The sequence below is a fragment of the Cebidichthys violaceus genome, unplaced genomic scaffold (assembly GCF_023349555.1).
Source record: "Cebidichthys violaceus isolate CVI_PGR_0920_01 unplaced genomic scaffold, fCebVio1.0.p SCAF_13, whole genome shotgun sequence".
Lineage (NCBI taxonomy): Eukaryota > Metazoa > Chordata > Actinopteri > Perciformes > Stichaeidae > Cebidichthys > Cebidichthys violaceus.
The window spans coordinates 16,313,004-16,335,098 of record NW_027176296.1 but is presented as its reverse complement, the minus strand read 5'-3'; the positions used below and the strand labels follow the sequence as shown (position 1 = coordinate 16,335,098).

The window sequence follows — 22,095 nt, the reverse complement described above, 5'->3', positions numbered from 1 at the left end:
AGGGTGGAACCGTCCCCTCTGTGCGTCCCATCTTCACAACAACACTGAAAGGCTAAAGCAGTGTTAGCACCACCTACAGGCTGCACTGTTCATTACACGCCACAACTAGAAAGTACTGAAAAAATATCTTTTTTTATGATTATGTTGTTATGTGGCTTGACAAAGTCGGTCCAAAGGGTGGCACAGGAGTAAATTGGGGATTTTATTATAAAAAAAATCTTCTTTTGAGAAGCCAGAATCTGTAAATGGACTGATTAAGGCTACATATATAATGAGCTGCAGGACACTATTCCCCATTTAGTGAGCAAAATGGTCCTTCTGACACCCACACACCTCACAAAGTGTTGTGCTTTTTGGTTCAGGCATGATGTCGCTCTTTCCATTTGTGATCCCAACATATAAATAAGTCCCTCTCTAGTTAGAAATAGCGTAAAAAATATAAATATAACTCAATATAAACTGAGACTTAATCATCCCTTCTTTCAGGGAACTTCCTGAACAAAAGGATACAGGAAAAAAAAACAGCAGATTTCTTGTGGCGCCAAAATGCTGAAATGCCAAGTGACAAGATCACAGCGCTGAGAGCTCAATGCACTGACACTTAAGCTATCATTAGAAGAGTTATGGTTTATCATCAATCTCTTTCGTTCCTTTCAAAAAACGTTAAAAGTGACGAGTCGACCGAGGATGTCGGCGCACACAGCGCGATGTAGAACGGGTCTGGGGCACAGTGCTAAAGTGTTTATCGTGATCATTTTCTTAAAGTTAGAGCTGTGGGCTTTGAGTCGAACGGTTCCAAGCAGCGTTTTTTGCAAGTAGAGGCAATCACACTTAGTGTTGGTCACTGCATCCCTCTGTGGTCTCTGTCTTCCTCCTGTCTCTGAGATCTGTCTGACATACACTCCGTCTGGAATCGGGCCCAAAAGGCTCTGCTCTGCTGACATGACTGGACAAATTAGTGTTACTCCAGCTAATGTATTCAAACCGCTGCCGAGCGGCTGCAGAGGACATTGAGAAGTATTAGAAACGATAGCCTTGACTGTCAGCGACGCTAACCGCTCCTGAAAAGGTGACAGCACATTTTGGCTGCTATGTGCTGCAGGGGGGGGGGGGGAGAAAAAGAAAATACCTTAAAAAGTTTAACTTTGGGGGCATTTTGATCTATAATTCATACGGGATGTGGAAAAACGCGCTTGGTGCATTCGCATCTCAAAAAGAGTCATTCTGACGAGAGGAACATGCCGTGGAGATAATCTCACGCCATCGCGCCCTCAACGCTTTCTACAGTGCCAGTCGACTCATTGACAAACTATCCTTTCATAAAAAGCTCGGGGAAGGGAAGGACTCCACGACGCTCCCGTGGAGCCCGTGGGGCTCGCAAAACGCTGAATATTTGAGGAGACTCCTGGATGTGTTTTATGCAGACGACATCTGACAGTCTTGAAATGAAGCCAGGGCAGATATGAAAGCCGGCACTGTCTGTCAAAACCAGGAACTAATCAAGCCCCCCCCCCCCTGCAAATCTGCCTCAAGGGGCCCAGCTGAAAGTCATTAGCCCAAAACAATGTGCTGCTTCTACTGTTACTCTGAACAAAAATAGTAGTAATAATACTTAGAAGAATTACCTTAACAATCTGAGAGGATCTCAATTATCTGGTGTGTTTTCAGCCCACTCAGCGCGCTCATTGTCTGGGGGTGTGGACGGGCCGCACTGCAGGAATATTTAGGGGGGGGAAAATCGGTCAGCATTTATGTTCCAGATTTGATTATAATAGCCAGCAGTGATTACCCATCACTAATCCTATTAGCTCGTGTTTGGAACACGGGATGAAAAACATTATGTATGAAAAGAGAGCATTCAAAAATCATCAAAACTACATCCATATGCTTTCAGAGTTTGGCACATTTATTTATTTTTTTTTTGGAAAAACAATGCAGCTAAACGTCTTCAGCTGAATTCAAGCAAACATACAGTGAGATGCGCTAACATGTTTTGCTGGAGGGTGGAACTTAAGGAAGGCAACTTAGTCAAAAATGTCTGCGCTATACAAAAAAAAAAAAGAATTGCACAGAAGAAATCAATAAAAAAAAAAAGAAAAGTACTATGAATCTGCAATATTACAAGCAAGAGTAGAAAACACATACTTACATAACAACAAATGTCATATTTACACCTGACCGACCTGTACTGAGTGCACTGGGCATTATTTCTCCTGCAATATAAAGTGAGGAGGAACTACATGCCGCACTGAAAGATGACCTGATAATGTAGACCTCGTCTCCGGCTGGTACCAACGAGTGATCTGTGTCTGGATATGTCACCGGGAAAAGACGAGGTTGATGCAGATGCATGCGTCACAATTAGGAATATTGGATTAGAGCCTATCGGGAGGCGGACTAGTGTCAATGCAAACTATGGCAATGTTCTTAAGAAACCAAATCTGCCCAACATGTTGTAAGGTCACCTCTACTCCTACTCCAGCTGTGACTCAAGAAACTACAGACAAGCCCTTCATGAGCCCGTACGCCGTGGATGTACTAGGAGAGCGGGATACGGCCCTGCTTGCGGTCCAAAAAGCATGAATCCCACAGACCGCCATTCCACAACTGTTGACAGGAGACCGACTCAAACGGCAAGCAAGGTAAATGATTACTCTTTGTGTAATGAATTTATAATCCATGAAGGTTCTGTATTTATAAAAATGTCCCAGAGTCTATAGGAGAACAGCGGGAGCTGGAAACAAACCATCCATAAAGCAGGACTACTTCAGGAGACTCTCAAGGGTCTGCAATGACCTGCAAGACAAGGGTCACATGACGGGGGGAGGGGGAGGGGGGTGTTTAGCTGAGCCAACACTAATGCTAGTAAGCTTCTCCACTGGCCCTGATTATTACAGGCTAATGGCTTTCACACCAAAAGTGGAAGTTCAACTTTGCGGTCTCTCAGGCAGCCGCACAAACCACCGGCATCGCTCGCCACCTCAATGCTGCATCAGATTTAGCATGGCGACGTTAACCTTCACTGAACTTTGAAACGGTGGCTTTTTTTCCCTCTCCATTTGAAGTAGAAACACCTGGAAACAGACTTTTGTTTTGAAAATCCGTGGTTTCCCTTTAATATTGTGATTATTAACATTCTGATAGCTGCTTTTTGTCGGATTGCGTGCTGCTCAGCGCTCTGAGACGATTCGGTACGATTAGCTACCGACGTGTACCTCAGCACGCGGATGGCTCGTCTCCGTCATGTGGTCCTTGCTTTGCAGGTCGCGGCTCTCTCTCTTGAGGGTCTTCCGTCTCGCACCTTTGACCTGGGATGCGTGTTGCATATTTGGCGACGGGTCCAGCTGCTCCTGCTTAACTAGCAGATTGAGATCCGATCACAATGTGAGCAGAACGCTTGTAAATACCAAGAGTTGATTCAAAAGCCTGTGATCAGACGCCACGATCCACATAAAGCATCCAGATACAGGTGGCATGTTCTAAAATATAGAGCAATATGGATATTTCAATTAATTTGACATGATAGATTATTGCTGATGATAAAGTAGGTTGCACTTGTGCTGTGGCATTTAGTCTAAAGCGGAAACACATCATTCACTCGGGGGAGAAACCGTCTGAATCCACATGTTATTCCAATGAGCGTCGCGGTTCAGACGGGAACGAGCTTCTCCCTCGATTACACCCCAGGGAGACGAGGGTCGATCTTTGATGTCATCGAGATGCAAACCCTGGAGGTGGTTGGCTGAACAGTAAATTACAGGCTGGCTCTGTGGACGTACAGAGTGCTTCTGGAGGAGGTTAATGTCCACGTAAAAACGTTCATTCATTTCTGGGCAGAGCGGAAAAAAAGAACTCCCGTCTCCATAAAATCACCCCGGGTGCCATCAGGCCGTCCACACTGCTGTTTCACTATTTATCTCCTGATGACATCGTGAAGATTACTTGCTGTGCTGTTGTCGTTTTTCTTTTTCTTTTTTTTAAAAGGGACTGGATCACTTATTTAGATTTGACTAACACGTGAATTCAGCTTTAGGTTGGAATTTGCTCTTCGTTTTTTTTTTTTGTGAAATGGAGCAACGACAATCTTTCAAAAGTAATAATGTCACTTCTATTTCATCGCAATCATCCAGACGGGCATGATGATCTCAGGGAAGCCTTCCTGCCTCTCCGCGGCCAGGACCTCCAGGCCGGCCTTGGCGATGATGCACTTCATGATGTCCAGGTGGCGGCTGATGCTGCTGTCGATGGGATCCAGCTTGCAGCCCTGCCGCGCCATATTGTCCTTTATTATGATGACGCCGTTCGGACGCAGGCTCTTCTTACAGCGCATCAGGAAGTTCATCAGGTCCTTGTCCGTTAGGTGGCCTGAAGAGAAAGATGAATAGGGAGTGAAGCGAAAAACAACAACAACAACAACAACAACAACAACAGATCCCAACAGAGCTACCTGTCCCTGCTGGGATCTTTGTTTCCATAAGGTGTACGTCAGAAGCTGCCGAGGTAGATTGAGTCAATGACAAAGTTACACTGCTTCATGCATCAATTGGTCATCAGTCTGGTGGACGAGCTTCCAGGCCTGATGCCCAGTACTTCCACAGACGAGGCGTCCAGGTGGTTCCCTGCTGCAGTTACAGGGGTTGTTCATCCTCATCTTGAGTTCAGACACCTTACTAACTGAACTTATTTTGGCTGCTTTTATACATTGTTATATTATACCTTAGTTCTTCTGACACTATCTGAAGCTCTAGGACAGAGGTGAGGGTTGAAACGTAGATCAACTGGTACATTTTGAGCTCCTTCTTCATCTCAAACTCCATCTCACCCTCACTGGCAAGATCCTGATGGACTTGACCATACATTTCAGTTTGGGGCAGCAACTTAAATCTCCTGAGAGGAAATTAGAAAACAATGCTAGTCTCACCTAAAAAAGGAAGAAGCTCAGCATCCCTTGGAATTATGTTCACATTGGAGGATTTTGCAGCAATTCACGTCCAATGCGAGTGGGAAGTGTGCTCGTTAAGCGGCAAGTAACGAAGAGACTGTCGCCTGAGATCCCTCTCATACTTACATGCCACCCACTGCATCCAGATGACGTCGTACTTGTTTTTTGGAGGCGTGAACTCTTGCAGGTTGTAGCAGTAGTAGGTCTCGATGCGGTCGGCGTCGTCTCCAAGGTACTCCTCGTGTGCGTGGAGCAGGAAGTGCTCGATCATGTCCACCAACTCCATTTTCTCAAACACAGGGAGGAGGACGCCTTTGGACACGCGGCCGATCCCGGAGCCACAGTCCAGGGCGCAGTGCGTGCCAGCCTTACCGGGACCCTGCGCGTGGAGAAAAAGAGGACAAAACATTCAGAGTTAAAAAAAAAAGAAAAAAAAGTCAACCTTATTTAGAGGTTTATCGAGAGGATGAAGTCAGTAAAATTCCTCAGCTGAAGATCGTTTGTAAGGCAACCATAAAAACAATGGAGCTGGATTTATGTTTCAGCGAAAACAAAATGTACATTTAAATGTCAGTTTCCTTGCAGCATGTTATTACAATATCTATAAGTCAGGGATCTATACTTAATTTTCTGCGTTGCCAGATGTCAGGCCTCTGTAGCTCAAAAGCACCGACAGCCCAAACAAGTCGACCTCAGTTCCTCAGGGCAACGGAACTCTGAACTTTACCAGGAGGGAACAGAAAGGTACCTCACTTGAATCATGCTGGTTTTTCTTCCTTTTCATTTGGTATTCTGACCTCACTCCAACCCCTCCGCATCAGGGGCCCCAGTGTGTGATTGTATGAAAGATGGGGCCCCGAGGAGCTCAGTGCTTGTTACAGGAGGCTTCCTGGTTTTGGTGAATTACTGCCATATTGCTCCGTGCGTATGTAGCTCAGTTTAATCTAGATGTGTTCTAAATCTTTTCCTTCCCCGACTTGTTTTTAATGGAAATGTCCGGTTTAAAAAAAGGGAGCCGTTCACAGCCAGGGGAGCAGGAAGTGTAACTGAGCACACGTTCGTAGAGGAGAGAGAATCCTAACATTCAGGCTCTCTCTGCATTGAAGTTGAATTGAATGTGAATTTCTGGACACAAAGAAATTGAAGCAAACATCGGCAACTTTAACTCAGAAAGCAACTATTTCCACGGCACTAAATGCAGTCAACCACGGTCAACACTCACAGCTTCTTACATGACTGCATAAACTCTTTGTGTTTCACTGGTTTTTGTTTGGTTTATTGGTTTATTGTCATGGTGTCATTACGAAAAGGCTACCTGTGACTTCTTAACTTGTGCATTAGCTTGTGTAGTTCTGCAGCCTGCAGAATAAACACTGCAGTCAAAGTTGGGGAGCTCATGGATGCATCGTGAGCTGCTGCACAGATTCATGTATAATAATGCACGCTCAGTTCTCCATGCACCGCTGCAGCATGGATTTCAATATAGAATAGTTTGTCCTGAAATATGGTACGACCTGTTATCTTTCTACCGTTATTTGGTTTCCAGCATCTGGCAGCGGAGAAGAGAACATAAATACGTTTTCTTTTGGAGAGGATGAAAAAAACATATGATGTGCATTTCTGTGAATTTGTTGTCTTGGCTTTATTAGCGTCATAAAATACTATACTTAACGCAGTAAATTAGATTTTTTCCCTTCCATAAATAAAGAATTGTTTAGTCAATGTGAGGACGATTTTTTTCAACATTTTGAAGTCCTATGTTGAGCACTGAGTGATAAGAAATAGAGGTAAACTACAAATCGTTTAAGGATTTAAGAAGATCTTTGATTTGTAATAGTATTATTTTATACTGTTGGAGTTTAGCTGATTAATCGATCACCTGGTTTACAAAGCAAACATTTTCTGATTCAGTATTCTCAAATATTAGAATTTGCTATTTAATTACTGTGATCAATCATTTCGCTCTATGTTCTTCTGCAATAGTAGAATATGATATACAATGTGTAGTAATAAAGCACGCCTTGCAATCTCATGACAGACAGAACTGAGAATAGAAAACTGACATTAAATATATTCATTATTATATTGCATTGTATTAACCAGTAGTAGAGAGCTTGTTGTGTTGACATTAGCACATGGAAAAGTATCCATTTAGCTATTTGTAGTTGCTTTAAACGCATCCAATCTTAGCACTTTATAATTAGAGCTCCTGTAAAACTGATCCTCTAAATAACCCCGTCTCTGGGCCAAACCCATTCCCCTGAATTTACACTTGGGCTCTTCCAACATCTAAAAAAAGCCTCTAGTCCACTCTGACATGCATTTACATGAACATACAAAGATGCATGTGTGCAGGCATACAAACATGTTTAGACGTATGAGAATAAGACCGGTAAAATGTTGAAAATTACGACATATTTTAAAGGGATGTTTTGACATTTTGGGACATAAGCATATTCTCAGCTAGCTTAGCTCTGCCCAAAAGTAACAAAATCAGCCTCTATAGCACAGTAATCAACACACTGGGTCTCGTTTGCTTGATCCAAAGAAAAACCCAAAACAACAAATCCACTGTTTTCCGGGGGGGTTTTGCCGGAGTATTTCTTGACCAAAACCATTTGACAGGCAACCAGCAGACACCCCAGGTAGGTACTGGTTTGGACCATAGACTGTATAAAGAAGAACCGTGTATGGCTTTGGTAGCAGTAATGACCTGTCAATCACAAGGTGGCCACGCCCTAAAGCATACCCCACTTTGTATTTTACTCTAAATGGACCATAATTTAAGAAATGCTTTTCCAAACTGGAAGTTCCCGTCTGGTTTGGACCAAAGAATAGTCCAGAACAACCTATAAAACAGCAAACTGTTGTATTTACATAGATTACATACAACACGTTAAAAAGTGACCTTTAGAGGTGCTTGAAGGCAGATTTTGTTACCTTTAGACAAAGCCGTTTCCCAATCTTTATGCTATGCTAACTTAGCTGTCTGCTGCCGTTGGCTTCATACTTTTCAATCTCCCCATGTAACATTTGGCAAGAGAGCGAATAGGCCTATTTCTCAAAATGACCCTTAGGTCAATTTTACAATAGATTGCAGTTTATAAAATTCTAGATATTTCTCAACAGAAAAAGACGAATAAATATCTCCTCCGTCTCTACTGGGAACAAATTAGCGCTAGTAAAAACAAAGTGACTGGCAGCTGTTGGCTCAGCTTGTTTTGTGCAGGTGTTTATGAGGCTGACATCAAGTCTGAGCTACTATTAGAAACTGCACTGAAGCCTCCTTAAACATGAAACAAGGTGAATTCTTTTTATGGAGTCAGGAAGATGAATATCCTCACCCAAAATAGATTCTGACATGTGTATCCAGGGATAGCTATACCAGTGTAAATCAATACACTGGTGGACTGTAATCAGAAGCCACAGTAAAGTGTGTAAATAATAGACAAAGTGCTTCTCAAATGTAACAGTATCAAGATTCCAGACCTTTGATCTGAACCTGAACGTGAGTTGGTATCGCGCGACTCACCACAAACCTCTTCAGAAACTGCCGGGAACCCTCCAGATCGACGTTGCATATCTCCAGAAAATCTCCCAGCATGCCTTCCTCCGAGGCTGGGACGTCCTCGTAGAACTGCTGAGCTCTGTAGTAAAACTGTTTCTCTCCTTTAATGAACTCACAGGTGACTGGAAACAGCTTCACTGTCAGGGCAACACGGACACACATTAAGAGAACAGCTTTAGACACAGATTCTTAATACCGTTTATTTCTTGTTGGACGATGTGGTGTGAAGTTACTCTTTGAAGAGGTTTTAAGTTTCAAGCTTGTACCTCTGACCACGCCCAGCAGTGATGTCACGGTGTCCTAGAGTACACCTGTACATCACTGGAGTGATATGGAGGTCAGCAACAACAAGACTGAATACAAACGCTGCCTATGGTTTAGTCGTTAATTCTGATGTATTCTGATGCTAATGTAGCCCCGATCCGGCAGCAGGGATGAGCAGTGGGGCTACAGAAATCAGGTAAGCTAAGCTCCGCCCTCTCGTGTCACGCCTGGTTGCAAAAAGCCAAGACGGTGAGAGTCAAAAACCAAGATGGCGACAGGTGGTGTAGTTGTATAGTAAGTGGCAGACATGAATTCACCCTGGACTAAACCGAGTTGAAATTGCATCCAAGGCTGCATCAACTTATCCTCAGGATTTATGACTCAATCTTTTGAATATGGGAAATTAAGAAGAAAAGAGTAAAGGTTAACGTGGTTTCTGTATAAGTTTTGACGGTTTGGGACAAATTAACATCAACTGCATGGAATGGTGGATGATCAACACATTTAAAAAGTGTATTAAAAATTAGATTTGACTGGAGTTTCTGGCAAGTAGTGAGGAATTACTTCCAACACATGTCATGACATTAGACTGCTGTGTGTGGAGAGGAACACTGTTCACAACCTCAAAGGAAATGTAGAATGATTTGATTACCAGAAGACTATAATAAGGACATGATGCTTACACTCTGCTCAGCTGTTAGATGATATAAAATACCAAGCTGGTTGATTTATGTCCAATGTTGGGCATTCGCACGCTTTGTGGGTTGTCAGTGAGCAAAAAGTGACTATTTCTGTGAAACTGTGACCCTTCTGTATCCAGTACCACAACAGATCACGGTGAATATTGTTCGTGTGTTCAATTAGGTGTTGTACAACAACACTTATAACAGAACTCAAATGACACATTAAGACACTTAACTGGCTTCTTAGACAATCCCAACCCTTCACTGCCTCAGTTTCGCTGCGTTGAAATAAATCCTGCGGAATGAACGCAACATTTCCACAGGCTTAGATGACACGTTCCTGGCGTAGAGGGGGGTGCGAGGTGATGGGAGAATGTCCGTCCGCTTGTCAAGGACCTCCAGTGGCAGAATTCATGACACCGAAGTGAAACATTAAGAGGGGGGGGGGGGGGGATTTATTTCCAGCCGGACTCCCTCCTCCGTGCCAGAAACAAGGAGCCATCAAAGGGACTGAATCGCTCCTGGAGGTCATGCTCAAAACAAGGTGTGTAGAAACAGACAACGCCGGGACTTTTCAGTCAAGTGCCCGCTTGGTTTTGAGACGTTTGAAGAATTTGTCCCGATCTGAGCATCTAAAGCTGTCAGTTACATGTCATGTGACCCCCCCCCCCCCCCCCCCCCCCCCTCGGGAAGGAAGCTCAGAAGAAGGGTAATTATAGAAACATCGAGCAAGACCAAGAAGGGGGGGGGGGGGGGGGGGAAGACAGTGTGGTGACATGCACTTCTGCCAGGGAAGTGTGAATCCGGTGGTACCAAGCTCTTCTATTTAGCAACTTCAAAGTGGACCTGCTCATTAGAAGTTAACCCGAGGTGAAGCAGAATGAGAATTCTGATTAAACGATGCATGGTCTGAAGATTCATGTTTATTTCCAATATTTTAGGCCTAAATTTAACACTAGTGATACCCTTCCATATACCAGTATACTTATTTTAGGTTTGCTCCTTTTGCTTGACATTTTCTATATTAAGACATAAATAAAAGGACTAAATAAATATTGAATTCAGTCCATTTACTGTTAAAAGCTCACGGCTGTCGGTACATAATCTGAGTGCAGCGGTCTGACTGTCATGTATAGCACCGACTGACATGAGTTAATGCCTTCATGCCTGACATACCATGCCATGAATGGTCTTTGTGTCAAGTCAGTGGTAAGAAAATAAGGACTCTTTCAGCCCGAATGGCCAGCAGGTCTGGATCTCCTCTTTCTGCAGATTGTGGTCTGATGAACAAGTGCACACCCTGCAGAGGATTAGATTAGACCTTCTACCACGAAGAGCAGCCTGCTGTAGCGTTAAGGGGCTGTCCCTCGAATGAGGACATTCTAAGTCAACTAACGCTTGACTAATCGATTAATTGATTTAAATCGACAGATCTGTACACCTGAGTTTCTTCACAAAGAATCACACAAAACTTTAAATCTTGTGTTAAAGCACATTTCTTGGAAATAAGTCATTCGGTATGAAACAAAAGCACGCAGGACAACTAATCGACTAAAGAGATCTCTGTCGACAATAAGTCGACTAATCGACTAAGAGGGCGGCAGCTCTAGTCACGATGGAGAGGTTGTTATGTTATACATAGAAGTGATGGCACTATTTTTTGACAAATCACAGTTGGCACTGTGATTGTGTGCAGCTTACTGAAGACTTGTCATCACAGTGAGGCTGCCAGGTTTAGTGTTCACTGACCGTACCTGATTGACAGCGCCGTAGAATAAGCACAGAAGGGCTGGGTGGATGTACACATTGTTGTTTATCAAGAAATAGGTCCAGCATGTTAGCTCCGCCCCAAAAACTACAAACTGAGGTTTTCATATTTCCGTTTCTTTACAAATTAAAAAGTGACTTGAAGTCAGACTAGCTAGACTAGTTTCCCCTTGAGACTATTAACTGTATTCACATACACTTACACATTTGATTTTTTAAGATATGTATCTCTGCAAGCACTCTTTTTCAACATTTTTCTATTAAAAAAGCAGATAAACCCTGCAAGAGGTGGAGACGGCGTCGTAAAACCTCCACACATCTTTTGATGCGTGTCTGCAAAACAAGTATGTGATAAACCTTTACATGTATAATGATGTAAGACGGTATTTACTTGTTACTTAGTCAGACTATTATTAGCTATTCCAAAAGACTGTCTGTTGTGGAAAACCCCAAAGCTCCTTATAATTCCCTGTGCATGTGTGTGTTGCATCCTGTTTAGTATTAAGGCTACACACTCAACATCACTGCTGAACACTTTGTTGAGCGCAGACTGTTTTTTTACCCCTCTCTTTTAGGTTGTCATTGTTTCAATTCATTTCGTTTCAATTCAAGTTAGTTTTCATGAATGGAAACTAATGAAAACCCATTGGAAACAAATGATCTTTACTGCATATGGTATACTTATGAAGTGATTTGTAGTCAACCAAAACATGCAAAACCTTCGGGATGCTTCTTCAGCCTCGCCCAATTCTTAATGGAGTCATGGGTCAAGTAAAGGTCGTAAATCTTGACCTCCTAACTATGTGCGGTTGGATCTTTGTGCGGTCCTTCTTCTTACCCACAGGGGTTTTCTCCAGCAGGTACAGGTAGCTGGCAAAGAACTCGCTCCTCAGCGCGTGGTGCAGGTGGAAGGACATGCTGTGGCGACACATGGTGGCATCCGTCTCTTTCCAGCGATCCTTGAACGCCTGGTGAGCGGCCTTGTGCTCCAAGTTGGGCGATGAGCTGCGAGTCTTATCTTCAAGTGAAATCTCCATTTTGGCCGTGCGTGCGCCTCGCAGAGCGGCGGTGTTATCCAGAAGGTGTTTGACCGAGCGATGGTAGAGGAGAGTAACACCGTTGGGGTTGTTTTGTTTTTTTTAACGCTGCCGTTACTCCAGCTGCTGCTCTATCTGTCTAGCTGAGTGTCCAACATGTCTCAACCAGCGTTCGAGTGATCGGCAGAGATCTTTTTCAGGGGGCAGTGCTCAGGACCCCTGCCAGATTTACAGATCACCTGCTAGGGCCACTGACTTTGAGGGAGGGAGGGGGGGGGGGGGGGGGGGGGGGGGGGCTATCTCTGGAAGACACGGAGGCGACTGCCTTTCAGCCTACACTTTCAGCAGCACACAAGTCCATACGTCTGACCTCGAGGCATAGCAGCCATAGAACGTGGTCCTAAAATTAGCAATGTCTCCTCATGTTTGTATACACAACTCCACAGACACCAGAGAACAAAGAGAACAAGATATGCTCCGAGTCATCTCATTCTCTTGGTACACAGACCAAACTGAACATGTGATTTCACTCCCTTGTGTATTAATAATGTAGAATGAAGGCAATCTGGGTTCTAAAAAATAAAGAGAAATAAAACTAGTTTAAAAAAAAAAAAAGCTCTGTGCCACTTAGTCACAGTGTGTGCCCCAGAATTCTCAAAGACTCACTTGAACAAAGGTTGGGCTTAAGATCTTGTGCACTGCAGACACACACAAACAATTGATTCACTTGGCAAAGTTATGCACCTGTCTTTGATCCAAGCAAAAAACGAATAGCGAGACTGATGAGTATCCAAACTACCTTACTTCAAAATGATAGTGAGGTGGGACCAAGTCCAAAGTCAAGCCTCAACTCAAATCCAACAAATCCACTTTGTGTTTGGATTCCTTAAGCGCCCTTATCCAAATTTGACATTGATTACACGTTTTTAAACAGGGTCAGCAAAAAGTAACAAGTGGTTTACAAAATGTGGGATTTAAAAGCAGATTAATCAGTTGTGCAGTCATTCCTTTGGCGATAATTCATAACTTCTGAGCTGAATGATTTGCATGTTGCTGCAAAAATCTTTACGTCTGGAGGTGATTCTCTGGCATAAATCCAACACGCCTTTCCCAATTGCTTGTACAATGTGATTAATTGGCTTCTGTTGCACCGATGCAGAATGTCAGGTAAATGAAGAGTCGATTGCGACTCTTAGTTACACTTCTCATATTCTCAACAGATATAGTTTCTGCCTGTGTAGGGTTGAAGTTTCGCCTCAGCTATGCGGTCTCTACACTTCTGAGTCTCGCCCGCTATATGTGCCACTCTGACTGACCTCAGGATGAGTTACGGTAGTTCAGGGGTTTAAGTAGCCGTTTGTAGTTCCCATTCTTGCCTTATCACATAAATGGAGAGAGCTTTGCAGACAGCATGTTTAAACCACAATGGCTGCAGTTGTCTGTTTTGTTGAGTGGGATAAGGCATCTCAAGAACCGCATGCAAATCTCATACTGTCAAACACCAGCAAACAGCCTCTATGTGTCCTTGTGCCCCTATAAATCAGTCAGTCACCAGGAAATACAAATCCGTATATTTTTGACCCCTAACACAAATTATATTATAATATGTCCATCACGAGCCACAGACTAAATTTAGTGCAGTGACATCAGCTGTCACTGGTGCTGAGACAAGCGAATACATTCAGAAGAGCAGATTTACTATGTTACCGTATTGATTACACCAACTTGCCATTTGTTTATATCCTCACTCGGAACTCGATACATGGCAACATACATGGCTTATTAAGAGATCTCAGAAGCACAATTTCAATAAAACAAATAAACAAATCTGCAAGTGCACAACAAATAAATCAGTTTCATGGATTTTCTATAATCAAGTCATGTTGCTCTTGAATCTGGTGTAGTGATCCGCCTTCGTCTTCATTCAGGAGTTCATTTAACAATAGAGTATATCAGAAAACACCGTGGTGAATGTGAAACCGTATGCAATGAAGAGGTAGTCAGAGAAATCTGAAATTTTAGGAGAATCCACTTGTTGGACTGAAGGATTGGTAATAAGCAGTGAAACACATTTGAAGTTCACAGATCCAGTTTTACCTTACCTAATGTCATGTTGGAGGTTATGTAACCCGACTCACCTTGGTGGCTTCTGTTACTGCAGCCTGCTGGCAGACCATCCATCTCATCTGCAGACACAGTCCTTTAACAGAAAATACGCTTTTTTTTTTTTTAATACTTATTAGTTGCACATTAACTATTTCATAAAGTGAGTGTGTGTTTAATAATTTGACCATCTGGCTTTGAACATCTCATTGTCACTCTTATCTCTGTTAGAGTTGCATATTGCCATCTTTGTCTGTTGAGGTATCTCTTTAAAACGCTGGGTGGTCTGCCTTAGCGGGCAGCACATCTACGAGATGGATTGGCTCTAAGTTTTGTACATACATTCATGGTTCCCGGATGATGTGTCCTAATGACTTAAGTAATCCTCTGACTTTTCTTCTAGCGCCACCATGAGGATCACATGTGTGGTTTTGAGTGAAATAAAACAATGACTATTGGATGGATTTTCATGAAATGACCTCTTAAAGTCCAAGTTACAACTCTGCTGCAACTGTTCAGCTTCAGAGCAGGCAGAGATGGAGGAAGCATTCAGATCATTTACTTAATTTAGCAGACCACCTCAAGATGTCACTCAGAGAGAACCAGGACATTCTGATGTAGCATTTCAAAATAAAAGCCCTTCAAAATCGCATGCATGAGCTAACTTCAAATCACATTCATGAGACAATTTGTCTAACTTCAGATGGGATTTTAGAGGAAATGGTGCATAGTTACAAAATCATTTCACCTCAGGTTAAGTAAAACTAATAATACTACACAGTACAAATACACTGTTACAAGTAAAAGTCCTGTATTAGATATGTTACTTGACTAAAATTATGAAAGTAGAATCAGGAAACTTTACTGAAAGTAGAAAAAGTAGAACAATGTCCCCTATGACTGTTCCTAGTTATTTGGCTTCTCATGAATTATTGTAAAAGCAGGATTTCACTGCTGTAGTTGGATGAGGTGGAGCTCAGTTTGAACTATTAACTAAGAATTATTTTTAATTTGGATTAATCTGCTGATAGTTTTTTTTTCCATTAATCAATTGTTTGGTTTGTGAAAATAGTGAGAAATGCTGTGACAATTACCCAGAGGCCAAAAAAAATGACACCTTTACAATGTTTGTTTTGTCCAACCAACACTCCAAACCTCAACATTATCACAAACACATTAGAAATATTACAACTATCAAAAGGAGCGATTTTGACATTTCAGGAGGGTCAAGTTTAACACAGGTGTAGCTAATTGATGAAGTTAATTAGGGCCCCATTCGATTTAGAGTGTCACAGCCATTTCAGTGAGGCAGCATATACGCAATACCAGGGCCATGCCCCATCTACATGGAACAGGGGCTAAATGAATGTTATAAATTACACCTGTGTTAACCCTGCAACGGCTGCTGGGGAAAAAGGGCCTACTGATAAATGAACTAACGTAATCATTTTACCTGTATCCTTACTAAAACGGTTGCTCTCTTAATTTAATTTATAGCAAAACATTTTAAAACCTCTCACATGTTTTGTATAACGTTACCAAAATTGATTTGTGAACCGACTAACGTTAATAAAGCTGTACGATAAATGCAGTAAATTAAACGATACACGTACAATATTTCCAGGTGAGTAGAAGTGGTATGAAAAGAAAGGACTCGGATAAAGACAAGTTCTGTTTTTTCAGTACATGAGTGCTTAAATAAATGTACTTAATTAACGTTAACACACATGATACTTACTCGGTCTCCCGGTGCTGCTGGTTTCCGTTGAACTCGTCCTCCGTGACTACAGGGGGCAGCAGAGCCAGCTTGCTTCAGGTGACAACATTGCAACATGTTGCATGCTGGGAGCAGGCTGAGTCGCTGCCCTGGCAACAAGCTGCAGAAAAAAAAGAGAGAAAAAAACATCCTCCCTGTCTTCATCAGCATCAACTGGCTCCGTTTGGGACGCAGATACTTTTAATGTCGACTTTCATTTTAATCTGAAATGGACAGTTCGCGAGCGGGAGACCCGCGGTATCTGGAAAGGTAACCGCCGGCTTGTTTGACGTGCGTAGTGATACCTTTAGCGAGCAGGTCGATGAAAGAGCAACAGGCTGTTTTAAAAATGAGCGACTACTCTGTTACAAATAGTCATGAATATGTATTGTTGCGTTTGTACGACCAGCTTAAAGTGTCTTAACAGTAGGACCGGTAGCGTAGTGTTAGCTAACCATAAGTCTGTGTCGCGTGTGTAACGGTAACGTGACGTCATGGGCCGTGATGTACGTAACTTTAATCAATAAAAAAAATAACACTGGTTCATAGGTTTTACACATTACACAAGCAGTACATATATTCACATATTAAATGCATTCACGTATCGTTCAATTTCCTTGCATGAAACTCCAACACAATGAAAAGAATTTAATTTATTTAAATGTTCCTGGTATTACACCATTTCTCCATCACCTTCTGTATTATCCTGTATAGATTCCCTGCTGCTATACAAATCCTGGCGTCAATATTAATGAATTTGGTTGTAATATCTGTAGTCATTGTTTACTGAATCAGTTTAGATCCATTTTATAATCCATACATACGCATAAGCACTGTATCTCAACCAGGCAAATTGAAGTGAATCAAACCAGAATGAGCTGATTGAGTACATCTTACTATACTGCTCCTGTGCTATTCACTGTTGGATTACATGTTTCATCTTCTGCCATTGTCTCTGTGTGACCCACAGGAGAGTGGAGGGGTGTACTCTGGAGGTCCACCCCACTGAGAGAGCCCTTGTGGTTCAGTATGAGGTGGAGGCCACTGTCTTGGGAGAGATGGAGAACCCTATGGTTGGAGTACGCAAAGAGTGTCAGAAAATGTGAGGAAAAAAAAACACTGTCGGCAAATTCAGGATTCAATCTTACTGAGTTTCTTTTAACTTTTTTCTGTGTTTTTTTTTTAATTTGTAAAGATGCCAGTTACACCGTCAGACACATACCGATAAATGATGTTACTGCGTCCAACAATATCAGTCGGTTTCTGTATCCCGATTTCATTTTGTACCTTGCATCTGAAATCCAGGTGCTCCATGTTTCTCTCAAAAGCTGTAATTTCACACGTCTGAACGTTTGTCCTTCAGTATTCGCCTGAAAAGCCTGAACGCCCACACAGATACGTCCTCTTTGGCCCAGAAGGTTGTGGCGGAATGTCGTCTCATTCCCTCGTCCAAGCTCCGCGAGGTGGAGCAGCTGCTCTTCTATTTGCAAAACCGCAAACAATCGAATGGTATTGAGGAGTTCCATCGTCGCTAACTAACTGACTAACATAGTTAGAGTTAGTATTCCTCAGAGTGAAAGTCACAAGAAGCCTTTTTGTAATGCTAAATATCTCCTTTCACAGCCATCCAAGAGAAGGAACGCTTCTCACCTCAAGACTCCACGCCTTACGCAGGAGTGGAGGTAGGAACTGAACTCTACAGTATACAGGACAGTGTGTGTGTGTGTGTGTGTGTGTGTGTGTGTGTGTGTGTGTGTGTGTGTGTGTGTGTGTGTGTGTGTGTGTGTGTGCGCGCGCGCGCGCAGTTCTGAGGACATCTCGCACTCCTGAGGCTGAACTCCTTTTATTCCCCTTCAGCTGGACGAGGTGGCGAGCATCAACAGCATCGACGAGTATGTGGAGCTGCTGTATGAGGACATCCAGGAGAAGATCAGAGGAGCCACGCTCATCTTCCAACTGGCTCGCAACCCGGACAACCTGGAGGAGCTCATAGAGAACGGTACCCTGCTCCGTTAAACGGAGAATGACTTCATTCAGCTAAAGAGGAAGAAAACAAATACAAAATCATTATCGATTATCTGATTATCTAAGCACAGTTTATAGTTTGCACATCCGGGTCCACAGGGGTCCATGTGATGTACATTTCATCATCTGCCTGTGTCCGCAACATGTTTTCCTCTGCAGACACCCAATGTGAAACAAACAGAACCATGTCCTCCGTCCATGTCTCTTTTTTTTTTTCACCATGTTCGTCCCTTCACAAACTGTAGCTGTAGACACCTGTTGCCCCTGCCCTGCCCTGACACAATGAGGTTGTTACCTGATGGTTATGTTCAACAGCATCTCACGGTCTTCCTCAGCAGATGGCGTTTGCTCCGGTGGTCGTATGTATATACGGAGGGAAGATGGTAACCCCTGTCCTGATACGGGGATATGATTATATCTCTGTGATAACCGAGCAAACTCCATCTGCAGAGGAAGACCAGGATCCAGGTCAAGGTCCCTTTTCATCCTCAATTATTCCGAGTGTATTCATTTTCTGTAAATAATCTTTTTTTCCTGGCAAAGTGGAGCCAGTTGCTAAAGTTCAAAAGTGCAAACCTCACTCGTATTTCAGATTGTCAAGCAAAAAAGCCGGGATTTGGATGAAAGGGGAGCTTCGATAATGAGAATGTTGCTTGAGTGTAGACTCCGTTGACTTTCATCGGCTCGTCCTCTCGGCTCCCCTTTTCAAAGAAAAACAAAAGCTCGGCTTCGGTTCTGCTCCCTTCCGTGACAACCGCGCTGTTTCTTTCCCCGCAACAGCACGGAGCCGTCATCCTCCGCGGCCGCGGCGCGATGGCACGGCTTCATTTGTATCTGTCACGATGCGTCGTCGGCTCACTCCGTCTGCCGCGCCGCATCAACCGGTCCGATGTTGATAAGAGCCGAGTGTTCGTGTGAACCGAGAGGCCCGGGGTCGACGCGGAAAGAGGAGACGGACCCTGGGACGCACGTCTTTGCGCTGAGAAGCCTACCCCCCCGTAGCTCAAAATCCTCAGGAGCCTCCGACCTCATCGCATTCCCCCACGCTTCTTTAAATCAACCTCCGGCTGCAGTGTTCGGCCTGACTCTCATTGAATTCCACACGCAGACGCTTTTTGCGTTTAGTTCTCCTTTTGACATCTGTGGTCCTTCATTCTTGTCTCGCCTTCTCTTTGTATGACATTTTAAATAAGGGCCTTTGTGCGCGTGTTTGTGTGCGTGTCCTTATTGACGTGTGTTTGTGTGTCTGCGGTTAGAGGCGGCCCTTGGAGCCCTGGCCAGAGTTTTGAGGGAGGACTGGAAGCAGAGCGTGGACCTGGCGACAACCATCGTCTCTGTCTTCTTCTGCTTCTCCAGGTAAACCGGCGCGTCACACGCATGCAGAGGGCCACAAGTGTCTGACTGTCCCTTCATTCCAAATGTTGTATTTTTTGAACTTTATCTCCACTTCTTTATGGCTGCAAGGGTCTGCTGCATGGTGTAAAGTTGCCCACATTGACCGTCTACATGCAGCCCAAAAATGTATGCTCGCATGGAGCATCCGTAAACGTGACTGCAGACATCCAACGTAGTCCACATACTGCTTTTTGATTTGTTGTGATTAACTGAACTAGGGCCGGACGATATGGAATAATCAGATATCACACTATTGCACACACGTGCCTTGATATCGATATTGCATTGAGGCAATACGGTCTTTTGCATTTGCAGCACAAACCACAGTTTGCCAGATTAAGGCAACATTGTACCAGCCGTACGGTCGCCTCCTTCTGTGCAGCGTTTCTAAGATTTCAGTTGTAACAGCATTGACCGCTCCCGACTCTGCTCTTTTCGCTGCTCTCCCCCTTACTTACAGTAGTCATCCACCTTTTGGCAGCGGACCTAGTACTGAAGTTTCACTCTCCAACTGGGGGTTAGGAAACCCTAAAATTAGCCCTCGCTAGAATAATACATAAACGTCTGTCAGAGCTGATTTAGGCAGCGAGAGGACGTGTACGTCTGAAAACTGTTCGTCGCTCTTGGCTCGTGTCCATCTCCATGTTATGCTGTTTGGATTGTGAAACGGTTCAAGTTGGACTGATTATAAGTCGGACCAGGACATACTGTTTGACTGAATGTGTTTTGACTCTGACAGTTTACTTTGTAAACTACTTCAGGGGTGACGGATTGGGTCATTTTAATGACAGCTCCCAGCTGGAATCCACAATTCCGTTTTGAAAATACGCTTTTGGATAAATGGAAGTCTTTTTCTCTCTCTCTCTCTCTCTCTCTCTCTCTCTCTCTCTCTCTCTCTCTCTCTCTCTCTCTCTCGTCTAGTTTCTCCCAGTTCCATGGCCTGGTCACACATTTCAAGATTGGGGCCCTTTGTATGAACATCACTGAGCATGAGCTGAAGAGGTTCGACCTCTGGCAAGAGGAACTGCAGAAGAAGAAGAAGGCCTATATCCTTCACTAAGAGTCGTGCAGCCGAAGAATCTTTCCTCTAAAAGCCCGTTTTTACTCAATAGAAGAGATGATATCTGGAAGGAAAGAATGTTGTCTTGTATTTTAACCTAATACGTACAGTAGCTTGGTTATTACGGTATAGTTTTAATGTTTTCTGTGTAAAATTTGATTTGCTTGACTGATCTCACATGAAGAATGCTCTGAGAACCAAAATCTGAAGAAGGAGCATGAGAAGTCCTTCAGAAAGTACCAGAGCCTTCTGGAGAAGCAGGAGCAGCTTCTCAGAGGTAACTGAGGAAAGGTTTCACCCCCTGATGATGTCAAACGTATCGGACCTGCAGCCTCCACCAGTGAGGGCTCGCTGCGGTCCTCTCAAGCCCGGTTAATTGAATTTGCCTCAAACACCAGTCTGCTCACTGCGTCTCTGGGTCCGTTTAGTTTAACCTCTGCAGCCGATCAGTGCTGCTCGACAGAAGTTTCCAGTCATCAAACATGTTTGGCTGAATTTTGGGAATGAACAAAGTTATGCGTATGACATCTAGAATACTGTGTGTTGAATGATTATAATTATAATCATACAGACATTTAAGTGTCTGTGTGTGTCGCTGGTACTAAAGTGTAAGTTAGTTTCTTATAGTTGCAATAAATACAGTAGATGTGATTTAGTTATACAGCACTTTTCAAACAAAACGTAAGGAACAAAGGATTGTATCAGAAATACTGTTGATATACAACAAATTAGATTTTTTTATAATAGATTTGTTATTGGGGATGTTCTGTGTTTGCTGCTTTTCTCTGTCTTAATCATTTGAGTGTCTTTGAGGTTTGGATCTGTTGGTTTTTATACATTCAATAATTAATTGATTATTCATTAAGTTAATTGACAGATTTGTTTGCCCCAAGAGGCCTAAGAAGAACTACATTAAATCAGAAATCATAATTAAAATAAAGCCAAACCAACAGTAAGGGAACAAGAAGAACTACATTAAATCAGAAATCATTATTAAAATAAAGCCAAACCAACAGTAAGGGAACAAGAAGAACTACATTAAATCAGAAATCATTATTAAAATAAAGCCAAACCAACAGTAAGGGAGCAAGAAGAACTACATTAAATCAGAAATCATTATTAAAATAAAGCCAAACCAACAGTAAGGGAGCAAGAAGAACTACATTAAATCAGAAATCATTATTAAAATAAAGCCAAACCAACAGTAAGGGAACAAGAAGAACTACATTAAATCAGAAATCATTATTAAAATAAAGCCAAACCAACAGTAAGGGAACAAGAAGAACTACATTAAATCAGAAATCATAATTAAAATAAAGCCAAACCAACAGTAAGGGAACAAGAAGAACTGCATTAAATCAGAAATCATTATTAAAATAAAGCCAAACCAACAGTAAGGGAACAAGAAGAACTACATTAAATCAGAAATCATTATTAAAATAAAGCCAAACCAACAGTAAGGGAACAAGAAGAACTACATTAAATCAGAAATCAT

The 22,095-nt window shown here is 42.9% G+C and overlaps 2 protein-coding genes across 5 annotated transcripts in view; one reads left to right on the top strand and one right to left on the bottom strand.

Moving 5' to 3' along the window:
* Positions 1-1,804: 1,804 nt before the first annotated feature.
* On the bottom strand, positions 1,805-16,217 carry ntmt2 (N-terminal Xaa-Pro-Lys N-methyltransferase). Of its 3 annotated transcripts, XM_068707977.1 has the most exons (5): positions 16,103-16,217; positions 14,400-14,461; positions 8,475-8,647; positions 5,069-5,321; positions 1,805-4,365 (listed from the first exon to the last, which is right to left on the bottom strand). In XM_068707977.1, the coding sequence occupies exons 2-5, from the start codon at positions 14,440-14,442 to the stop codon at positions 4,109-4,111; spliced, it is 726 nt and encodes a 241-aa protein (XP_068564078.1). In that variant the 5' UTR covers positions 14,443-14,461; positions 16,103-16,217; the 3' UTR covers positions 1,805-4,108. The 3 variants fall into 3 exon arrangements, with proteins under 3 accessions (XP_068564078.1, XP_068564077.1, XP_068564079.1); XM_068707976.1 differs by lacking the exons at positions 14,400-14,461; positions 16,103-16,217 and adding an exon at positions 12,063-12,261; XM_068707978.1 differs by lacking the exons at positions 14,400-14,461; positions 16,103-16,217 and having other exon boundaries at positions 8,482-8,606.
* Positions 16,218-16,222: 5 nt separating this feature from the next.
* The window catches only part of LOC137870575 (kinesin-associated protein 3-like), a 58,884-nt gene continuing 53,011 nt past the window's right edge, over positions 16,223-22,095 (top strand). For both annotated transcript variants that reach the window (XM_068707973.1, XM_068707972.1), the window contains exons 1-8: positions 16,223-16,390; positions 17,091-17,222; positions 17,484-17,629; positions 17,744-17,802; positions 17,978-18,119; positions 19,402-19,501; positions 20,462-20,588; positions 20,781-20,877. In XM_068707973.1, coding sequence (XP_068564074.1) covers positions 16,350-16,390; positions 17,091-17,222; positions 17,484-17,629; positions 17,744-17,802; positions 17,978-18,119; positions 19,402-19,501; positions 20,462-20,588; positions 20,781-20,877 — 844 coding nt within the window. In that variant the 5' untranslated portion in view covers positions 16,223-16,349. The remainder of the gene's footprint in view (positions 16,391-17,090; positions 17,223-17,483; positions 17,630-17,743; positions 17,803-17,977; positions 18,120-19,401; positions 19,502-20,461; positions 20,589-20,780; positions 20,878-22,095) is intronic.

What these genes read in the sequence shown, in the direction of transcription:
- ntmt2 (XM_068707976.1), bottom strand. Translation starts at nt 12,261, where the DNA reads ATGGAGATTTCACTTGAAGATAAGACTCGCAGCTCATCGCCCAACTTG. An exon ending in GCTGGAGAAAACCCCTGTGG is followed by an intron (nt 8,648 to 12,062) that starts GTAAGAAGAAGG and finishes TTGCCCTGACAG; the next exon opens with TGAAGCTGTTTCCAGTCACC. An exon ending in AGTTTCTGAAGAGGTTTGTG is followed by an intron (nt 5,322 to 8,474) that starts GTGAGTCGCGCG and finishes CTCCACGCGCAG; the next exon opens with GGTCCCGGTAAGGCTGGCAC.